The sequence below is a fragment of the Chanos chanos genome, chromosome 6 (genome assembly GCF_902362185.1).
Source record: "Chanos chanos chromosome 6, fChaCha1.1, whole genome shotgun sequence".
In the NCBI taxonomy this organism is placed as follows: Eukaryota; Metazoa; Chordata; class Actinopteri; order Gonorynchiformes; family Chanidae; genus Chanos; species Chanos chanos.
In genome coordinates this window covers 41,826,349-41,836,963 of record NC_044500.1, presented here as the reverse complement: position 1 = coordinate 41,836,963, position 10,615 = coordinate 41,826,349, and the positions used below count along the sequence as shown (strand labels likewise).

Here is a 10,615-nt window from a genome sequence, read left to right as displayed (position 1 = left end):
CTATTGTTGGGAGGTTTTACTGAAGTCTAAAAGGGACTGTGAATATATTATACGTTCCTTTATCCTTATTTGGAATAAGCAATGAACCTGTTTCCCTCTTCTATTGACAAATGCTATTTTCTCTAACATGAGAACTGTTTATTCTTTCTCTTTGTTTCCTCTCTTTCAGTTTTGCTTGTTTATTTGTTTGTTTGTTAGAATGTGAGGTTGACATGTCAGGACACTGTAGCTGAGACAATTGCGCTGTTTTTGCCTGCAATTACTTTCCCTGCCCATTCTCTCTCCCCAACAAAAGACCTGTTTTAACAACAGATGAAATTCAGCAGTGAGATGGAAAATGACTGCCTGGCTGCTGTACATAGTGCATAATACAACAAGTGAGTGAAAAGAACCTGTTATGAGTGACAGTGGACTATACAATATATTTATTTAGAGCCTATCAACATAGGGCTCAGTATACAATTTCTCTTCATTTTACTGCATCCTGTAACACAAACCTGTGCAACTTTCACACTGACTATACAGCTTCCATTTTAAACATTTCAGCACATTTAACTCAATTTAGGAGGAGATTCTTGCTTACAACTACACAACAATGGTATCTACTGATAAGAAATGGCATTTCTGTCATCATGTGGCTTTTTTCTGTTGTTTAGTCCCAGTGCCAAATGTTCTTCTAAACTGGCCAATGACAAGATAACACATAATTCTCTCTGCATAATGACAGTAAATACTACATGGAGTGAAAATGAGTCATGGTGGTCTGTTTGCATTCTGTTTGCAAAACTCAAATGTCCAGTTGTTATACAAATGTAGCCACTGTGTCAATTTAGTGACTCTGACATAACACTGTCACCAGCAAATAAAGAGTAATCAACTCTTATCTGGACAAAATCAAGATGAAATGGGATGTAGACGCATCTTTTCCAGCGTAAGAGCTGTAATCTGTCCTTATTTGGACAAAAACAGGCAAGCAGAAGAGAGATTTCTTATCACTTTTCATAGCCCCATGTGTCTCAACAGCTTCCAGCGTCACTAATTAAGAAATCACTCATCAGTTCTGTCTGAGAAAGCTCAAGGCAGAAAACAACAGACAAGCAACTTGTTTTGAAAGCAGGGCCATATTTTACTCCCAAATGCATTATTTTATTGTCAGAACAACTTGCAGTCTGTCTCCTGAAGTTTATAAGCTGTGAGTGAACTGAGTATGGCAGCTGGTGTGCAAAGAAGACTGGGTTGCCTTTAGGGGCCAATGATGTTCAAAGAGCAGTGTGAACCAGCCGCAGAGCTAGGTTACCGGTTAAGGTCTGACCCAATGTTCCCGTGACAGCTCAGAACTCCAACTCCCTTTCAACTAATATCACCGTGCTGTTACCATAGCAATAGGGGAACTGTGTCATGGCATGTTACCATGTTCTTCTCTTGGGGAGATGAGGCAAGGCAGGCAGTCTCAGATATGGACAATAAGAGTGAGTGGTCTTTGTTTCCTCAGCAGTTCCGGTGAGAAAGAAAATCAGAGAGACAAAGTGGTGGAGAGGGAGAGGCAGAGAGATATAGAGGGAAGGGGGGAGAGAGAGAGAGAGAGAGAGAGAGAAAATATGACTCACTGGGTCTTTTGCACTGACTTCATCCTAACTCACAAGAAAACTATTCTAATCTGGGAGACTTTTAGTTGGTTCTCATACTGTGTGGTCTCATTAAAAATTTTATGATAAAAGATTCACAAGTAGAAAAAGTCTGCAGGGTATTAAATATGGTATGCAACAAAAAAGTGGAAATAAACAACAGCAGTGATAGATTTGCTCTGTGCTGAGACACTTTCATATTGATAAAGTTTCTCCTGGTAAATGCTCCACTGTTGTTAAGAGCAGCGCGATAGAACAGAAAGTGTCAAGAGTTTCTACGCGTTGTTAGTGGCATTGGAAAACAGAACAAAATGAAGCTTTCCTGTGTACCTGTACAGACTAATTATTCAAGTGCTGCTCAACATTGGGGCAAATGTTACTATAAATGTTTCTTCACTCATCCATATGATATCATTATCTGTTGGCTGAATCATCGAATTGGCCAAGAATGACATGTGAAATGTGTAAACAAGGATTGCCAGCACCTATTTTGAATAAGATAGTGGGAATATGGATTTGAAAGAAAGAATGATCTTGTGCTGATTGCGGAACATTAGAACAGCAGCGGAATTATGATGTCTGTGTCACATGATAACTCATCTCCTGATTGGCTTATTTCTTCTGGTGGTCTTAATTGCATCAGGATTGTTGCACAAAAACAGTAGAATCTGCTGAGAAAGTTATGTCCAAAGAGACAAAGTTTTCAGTGTTTGGCCATACAATCTGAATTTGACTGAATTTGTCTCATTCAAATTCAATTGACTAACTGTTCCACAAGTCTCCCTTCTCTGGTTCTGTATCTATATCTGCGCCTGTCTCTCTCTCTCTGTCTCTTTCTGTTTCTGTCTCTCTCTCTCTTGCTCACTCTCTCTCTCTCTCTGAGAATTCAGCTGATGTTGACAATTTAAACAAGGAACTTAATTAGAGAGAACGTACCTATCAATTCAAAACTCCACTTGATTACTCACAGGAAATGTGAAAATTGCTGCTAAACTGAAAATGTAAACACTTCACTGACTATCCTGTTTCTCGCACAATTCTCATTTTAATCGGCATATTCTACCGGAATTTACTGTTAATCATCTAAACTGCATAGAGAATGGTTGTTACTTGTTTGAATATAAAGGAGAACTCATGATGATTAAATACAGTAAGAAGCAAAATCAGATTCCTCACGTTGTTATTTACTGCGTTAGCTTTAAGAGGGAAAGCAGAGACTTCACGAAAGCAATAGATCAAGCCCTCCTTGATCCTAATTCAATGTTACATTTCTGTCATCCCTTGTCACACGTTACATTATTCAGTCAAATCATAATGGATCTCCTGAAAGACAATTGCATTTAAGTTTGACCTGCGCTAAAGCCTTGTGTCTAAATATTGTTAGCTTGGCTGCAAATGTTATACTGTGAATATTGGATGATCCAAACTGAAGTGAACCGTTAAAACAGTTGAAGGCAGGCGGTAATCTTCAAGTCAGATGAAGTGTCACCATGTCACCGTTCACTTTGTCCCTGGTGTCACCCTCTCTGGGCCTTCTGTGCGTTATCTGCCTTATCTTCTTTACATTTCTGCCAGACTGATATCGGCTGTGTGAACATTTGCCAAAGTGAGAAAAAGATCCTTGGAAACCAACGAAAAAAATTTCAGATTTCAGATTTCATTTGCAAAATCAACTTTGTTATTTTAATATGATTAAAGGTCTTTACTTTTCAGTCTCTCTGTAGATTAATTGCTTTGAACAGAACAAAAAAAAACAGAAAGAAAGAAAGAAAGAAAGAAAAAGAAAAACACCAAGTTTTGGTTTGGACATGCTTAGAGCTAGGGTTTGTGATACCAACTGTCACCAAGCGATGTGTGCAACGTGAAATGCCCTGTTAGTGATGACTGATCAACTTCAGAACCCGGTCACAAAAAAAAAAAAAAATTTAAAAAATTAAAAAAGGATATGAAAAAAGCAGAATACTCAAGCAGAAGTCTGCATCCAATTGGTTGATCAGGAGACTTAATCTGTAAGTGTCACAGTGTGACATTTGTTCTGAGCTGACCATCTATAGCTCTGTGTGTGTGTGTGTGTGTGTGTGTGTGTGTGTGTGTGTGTGTGTGTGTGTGTGTGTCGATTCATGTGCAGGGGCCAGACGTTTAAATTCTTTACATTCATAATAATTCTGAAACTTTTCGGAATGTTTTGGTTGAACGTCATTTCTCATAACTGACTCGGTCAACTAAATTCTTCCTGTTACGCTGCAACAGGCGACAACCTTCTAAACAGCGACACTTTGTCAAACCTAAATTATAATTCAAGACATTTACTAAGAATAGATTCCAAAAGTTTTCGCTGAATTCACCTACTTACAATTATTTCTACTTTTTTTTCCTCTGAAATAAATTGTACCTCTCTGTGCGATGTAGTACGCTGCACAGAGGACCCAATCTAGAGGAGGGGAATTATCAGACTGACGCAGTCTTTGTGGCTCTGTTGTTGTTCTGCTTGACTCAGAATGCATCGCTTCATGGCAATTTTTCCCCTCTTTACACATTCAGTCTCTCTCTCTCTCTCTGCTTTTTCCTCCTTTTGCTCCATCCCTGGATGACATTTGTGATCTGAGGAGGGCTGTACCCACAATGGGTGTTGGTCTTTTTTATGGTTCTGCAGGTCCAGATGGCCGAGTCAGCAAAACATTCAGCAGAGAGATATTAGGGACACCATTTCAGACACTCACCCCGGTAAGACTTCACACGGTTGCAGAGAAAATGCTATTATAACCCTCCCACCCCCACCCCTTCTCCATCCGTGGAGGGAGATTAAAGCAATCATATCACCCTGAAGCACCATTGCTGAAGGCTCAGGCAATGAATTGTCTTCAGTTCCCTAACATTCAGCTCTCATTTCTTATTATAAGTACAATCAGACTTTATTATTACTGTATTGCTCAACGTTAGAGTGAAATCCAAGCGTATTTACAGCACAAACAAACCAGCACATGATTCCGGAAGGCTCCATTTTAAGATAAGGTGACTTTAGAATGTTTAAATGCTTAAGTAACTCCCCTTTAAATTAGAAGCCATCATCCTGGCCCTGAAAATCCCCATGATCCTTCACGGCATGCCACAACATTTGCGTGGTCCAACTGGTGGTTAACAGCTCTGCCTCATTGAAAAGGGAGAGGGGGGGGTGTCAGAGGGGTTTGCATGATCAGTTTCATTCATACACAGGACAGAGCAATTACAAGCAATAGATTTCCTCATCTTGTCACAGCTCTAATATCTGTGTGACAAGTGTTTGACACCATCCGTTCCCTGCTATAATTAGTTATAGCAATTTCACGCATATCCTCTCAATTGGCTGGGGCATGGTCTTTTCTGAATCAGAGAACAAGTGAGGACATTGTTTCAACTATCTGTTTTCTTCTAACAACTCTAACAATGACTGCTAAAATAACATAAAGAAAACAAACAAAAAAAAAACCTTTTTTCTAAAAACCTACATAGCTCAGACAGAGAGGAAAATATTATGTGTTACGTAATTTGCTTTCTCTGTAAAGTGTATTACAGTAAGTTGATCACTTGATCATTTCATGTTGTTTTGTTTCAAAGCTGTCCAAAGAGCATCTCAAATACCATCATACCTCCAAAAAAAGGTTTCTGCTGAGGACAACACTGTAATGGCGTCTGGAGTTTGTGGAGTATTTCTCACAACATACTGCATTGCTCAACTAAGTTTCCTTCATATAGGTAAAGGGCTCACTGAGGGACTGTGGATTACTAGAGGAAAAAAGAAACCACATCGCTTTGCATTTCCTCAATCAACCTGATAGGATTATGTTGAATATGGAATGGCACCAGTGACATCTGCTGGTTTCTAATGACATCCAACCATCATTTTTTTTATATTTAAAACCCAGTCTATCTCAAAAGTTCATTTAAGCAGAAGCCAAGTTGCAACACAAAAGTTTGATTCTTCTGCAAGCTTAATCTCTTTATAATTATAAATAGAAAATGAGTTCTACTGAGAGTTGATGACGACCGAAGAATAACGTTCTTTAAAAAAAAAAAACCCTCTATTTGTGAAATGTCAGTGACACTGTACGTTCTCATCAATCCACCCCCGCCCCCCTTGGAAAAAAATATAAGCTTGTGTAATACATCATATAACATATTATGTAAACTTAAAAAAAAAAAAGATGCCACACAGACAGAGAAGAACATCAACAGACACAGTTAACTGTGGTTATGCGTACTTTCCCTCTAAGTTGCTAAACGTAATATTCCTTTTTTTTTCCTCCATAATCGTATTTCACTAGTTTAACTAACATATGCTAGAATGTTTCAGTTTAATTTTCTTACACCACTTAAAAGCACTTTGTCATTTATTACATTTGCTTCTCTTGTCTCTATATGCTTCTCTTGTCCCTACATTATACAAATAACGGGTCACACAGCACCATCTAGTGCCCAGTTTGAGGCTTGCATGCTCACTGCACTACCTCATTTAGATTCATTCTAGTCTGGAACACAGCTGAATACTACCTAACTGTAATATGAAGGTACTGACTCAAATAACAGCCACATAGTAACAGCTGTGGTAACGCAGAGCCTGACAAGACATCTGTAATTGCAGTATTACAGTAATTATTATTTTTTCAGGCTTGGGTGGGCTGGTATGTGGACAAGTGAGAGCCACAATTACTAAAGAAAAAAAAAAACAAGATACACTTCAGAAAGTCTAATATGCTGGTCTACAACTGATACACTGCAAAGGACTTGGATGGTATTGGCATCAGTTTAATTTCTAATGCATAATCAAGTGATACAAAAATACACCATAACATGGGCTAGGTACACATTTAAAAATTTCACATTGAAAAACAATTTAAAAAAAAAATCTGCCTCAGCTTATGACAACAGCTGCTTGTGCTGAGAATGCTGATGAAACCATTTGCTTTAATCTCCATCATTTTCCATTGAACTCTCTTGGGTTTCATCATTCTCCAACTTCTCGTCGTCTGACAAAAGAGGAAAAAAAGACATCGTTTTTTTTGTGTGAATTCAAGCAAATGGCAACACACTTCTGAGACTGGGTGGAAACACTTCTCCAACTTACTTTCCAGGGTCTGTTGTAGCTCTTGAATAGTACTAAGCAGAACATGAAACTGTTTCTTCCGGAGTTCTAACTGTGAGGACGACAAAATGCAAAATTAGCCATGTGTGGGAGTGTGTTTGCAAAAAATTGCATCCAAAACAAATGGGGGGGGGGGGGGGGGGGGGGGGGGGGAACCACCACAAGACACAGGCAAGGAGTTGTTTTGTTTACATACTTTGTCCTCTACGTTCTCCTTTATGTGTGAGAGCTGCTGCAGTTCTTTGTCAAGTGCCTCAAGTTGCCTGTAGAGATAAACAAACTCTCATTTAAGCATTAGCATCGGCGGATCCTGTAAACGGTACCGCACTTGCGGTAATTTAAGCATTAGCATCGGCGGATCCTGTAAACGGTACCGCACTTGCGGTAATTTAAGCATTAGCATCGGCGGATCCTGTAAACGGTACCGCACTTGCGGTAAATAAAGTAGACGAAATGAATTCACATAATCACCGCAAGTACTAGTCCACACACTATTATGACATGCCCCATCTGGCACACGTACGATAATAAAAGGTGAAATACTCACTCCATTGTTTCATGTCTGTCAGGGTGTTTCTGGATAACTTTAGCCAACGCATCATACTCTAGAAAACAAGAAATACAAATTTTACTGTTACTGATCAGTCATTTATCTGCACAGACATTTCGATTAATGGCATAAACAATCAGTGTCAAAATCATCGTGACCCTAGACTCATCATTACCTTGACGATTCTTCCGGATTCTCTTTGCCCTCTGGATCTCCTTTTTGCATTCTGCTATTTTCTCATGCGCAGACGTTATACTTTGTTCTGCAAAGAAAAAACTGGAATATTTTAATTTCTTAAATTTAGTTAATAATACACCACTTAGATCATTCTTATTTGTATACTGTAAGTGTAAGAAGAATTCTCACCGATATCTCTGTAGATTTTCTCATAATTCTCCATTTCTTTAAGGTTCATGTCATACACCAGCAAGGTCTTCCCCATTGAAAATTCACATTGTGCCAAAGTGCCCAACATCCTCTGGTACTGGGCAAACCTGGACAGACAAATATTTGTGAGCCCCCTGCCTCAAACATTAAATCTTACTGTCCAGCCACAGCACTGACAGAATTTTGAATGCAAATTATGTCTGCTGAGATTTTTACAACATATTTTGGTTGTGAAGTGTTGCCCTGGGAAAAGCTCTATTAAACTACACTAAATGAATTAACTGTGTTGGTAAACATAAAATTGAGGAAAATTACCCCTCCTCAGGTGATGTATTTGAGTTGCACCATTTGGTAAAGCTTTTCAGGAGCACGTTGATGCGCCGGTCGTCTCCTGCCCCGTCGCCATCAATGAGAAGCCGCTTCCGAATAACCTCATCTAGATGGGGGATAAAGCAGTTATCAGAAAACTTTTGCTAATGATAAATTTAAGTCGACCTTAGCTATAGCTTACCAACTACTGAGATAGGTTCCCAGTTTCTACGTTTTTGTTTAATATTTATCAGAACACAGACTAACCAATCTAATAACTAGTGACACTACAGTACAGCTAACCCTTACCTAGGATAGCTATCGAAACAGAATTAGCCAGCACCAGCTATTTCAAACAACTGCTACCTAGCCTTAATGGACACAAAATATCTTGTACAAGACACTTATATTGTGATTCAAGTTTTGATAATAAGCATGACAAGATACCCATATTTTCAGGGATAGAATGTGTCCTATCACAAGAAAGTCAGCTGTACTAGCTTAGCTTGTTTGAATCAGCGCGACTGAAAAGCTAGTTAGCTTTAGCTATCATTTGTTTTTACTAGTGGTATGAAAGTTTCCACAACGTATCACGACATTGGCTAACTAGCCTGTGTTTACAACGTGCTTAATAAGGAAAACACCTAGGCATGCTATAATAGCCAAATTGAACAATTACTTGATTAAAGCTGGCAATAATATCAATTATCTTACCATCAGTGACGGAACCCATTTGTTCACAACAGCAATCGCATTCAAAAACTTTATTAACAATCGGTAGAACACAACTCGGCCGCTGGACAGGGAAAGCGCCCCGCCTCTGTATCCGAGAACGCTTATTGGTTCAGAAAAGTTACCAGAGCCATCAGTAATACTCTGACGAATATTTATTAATAAGAGCATCCTCTAAGCCTTCGGCGCAAAAGATAGTCTTCAAATATTCATAAGTACTCATGCACAATGAAATAATATATTCCTGTCTCTTGCCTCCTAAACTGTATACTCGTGGGCTGTGACAGTGTGGTCTATTAACTGCCACAGCGCCCGACGTGCGTGCGTGCGCGTGAAGTGACGTCCGTGTCCCAGAATGCTGCCTGGTAAACAGACATGGAAGCACCTGGTGAAGACCTCCACAGTCAGTGAAACATTGCATTCGTTCTTTTACCCGATCTTCATTCTTTGAAAAGTCTACATTCTACACCGATTGTTCTGTTTGGAGCTCAACTGCCATCTCTAACGTCCAGGAAATAGGTAAGAGAACAAAGATGACATCGATATTAGCAGCTAAAAAACTGTTCTGCTGTATGGCCAGTTTCATGCTAGCATGCTACCCCACTAATGGCTGGCTGGCTTCACTTGCCCTGCTAGCGGAGAGGCTAGCTCTGCTACTGTTCCCCCCTCCCCTCCCCACGAATGTCAGAAACATTTTATTTAGGTGACGTAATCGGCATCTTTAATTTTCACTTTTTGACCTGCGATAATACTTCAGATTTAAGAAGTTACATTAAAAAGTTGCTATTAATTTTAATTTTAAAACGAGTTTTTCCCAGTTTTCCAGTAGGTGGCCTTAATGGAGACACTGTCAACTGCACTTCAACAGTTCAAGTAACTACCTGCCCAAGTACAGGAAAAGAAGTGGAATTGTTTTTGGATGAAGGGGGAGAAAAAGAATGCCTGGGATATTCCATGGGCGCACAAATATTTGCATAATCATTGCGCTGTAATCTTTGCTGCTGTTAATATTGAAGTTTTTGCAGCACTGTATGTGATGGTGTGCAGAACTTTTAGTTTTAGCAGGTCCAAAGGGCTAAAGCAAAAGAGAGCAACACTCATATCTGCCGCTGCTCTTCCTGTTCTGTTATTGCCTCTAATTTGATTTTTGCATTAGTATACAATATATAATCTTGCTGTAAAAATGATTTAATAGTATGTAACAAGGGTAAATATAATTAACAGTGACAGTTTATTTCTCTGGATTATCATTTGTGGAGTGAAATTACTGTCCTTATCTTCAAACGGCTGCATTTATTTTTTCATTATTTGTTTGTTTAATGTAGTTAATGGTACATACAATTAGTAAGATCTTGGAAATGAACTATTATCCCTTATTAGAATTGCTTTCATATTCTCAATTCAGGTATAATTTGCCACAATTCAGATCTTTATAGCTCTAGGTCTGTTCTTATTATTCCATGTCTCTGTGTTTGCAGTTAGTCCTAGATAAAGCTTGTAATACCTTGTTAGAAATTTATCTCCTTTATTTAATTGTTAAATTGCTGCTCAAGAAACATTGAAAGTCCATTTGTAGCTTCAAGTGCTTCAGCATTCGCCTCACACACGCACCAAGAAAAATGGAAAATCCTCATCTCACACCAGCCAGACAAACAACTGGTCCACAGTCATACATTGTTATAGATTACATAGGCCTACGTTGAATATTATTTTGTGTTCTTCCATTTTGAATTCATGTATTTGATTGCTATATCTCAGGCAACAGTGACTAAACAGATATTGATGATATGAATGAGCATAATACAAATTCAAATAACAGTCTCAGTTTATGCTTGCAGATATATAAAGAAGTTATATTTTTGACAGTGTAAATACTACTATCCATTAAGTAAA

General features: G+C 38.7%; 1 protein-coding gene across 1 annotated transcript; it reads right to left on the bottom strand.

Annotated features, from left to right (window-relative positions):
• Positions 1 to 6,438: 6,438 nt before the first annotated feature.
• On the bottom strand, positions 6,439 to 8,741 carry thoc7 (THO complex 7). Its single transcript, XM_030777655.1, has 8 exons — positions 8,705 to 8,741; positions 7,997 to 8,117; positions 7,661 to 7,788; positions 7,470 to 7,556; positions 7,292 to 7,349; positions 6,941 to 7,007; positions 6,727 to 6,796; positions 6,439 to 6,628 (listed from the first exon to the last, which is right to left on the bottom strand). The coding sequence occupies exons 1-8, from the start codon at positions 8,721 to 8,723 to the stop codon at positions 6,567 to 6,569; spliced, it is 612 nt and encodes a 203-aa protein (XP_030633515.1). The 5' UTR covers positions 8,724 to 8,741; the 3' UTR covers positions 6,439 to 6,566.
• Between the last annotated feature and the right edge of the window lie 1,874 nt (positions 8,742 to 10,615).

Bases quoted from the DNA above. Each gene is read 5' to 3' on its own strand.
- thoc7 (XM_030777655.1), bottom strand. The intron at 7,789-7,996 runs GTAATTTTCCTC...TTGTCTGTCCAG, and splicing joins AATACATCACCTGAGGAGGG to GTTTGCCCAGTACCAGAGGA. The intron at 7,350-7,469 runs GTAATGATGAGT...CTTGTTTTCTAG, and splicing joins AATCCGGAAGAATCGTCAAG to AGTATGATGCGTTGGCTAAA.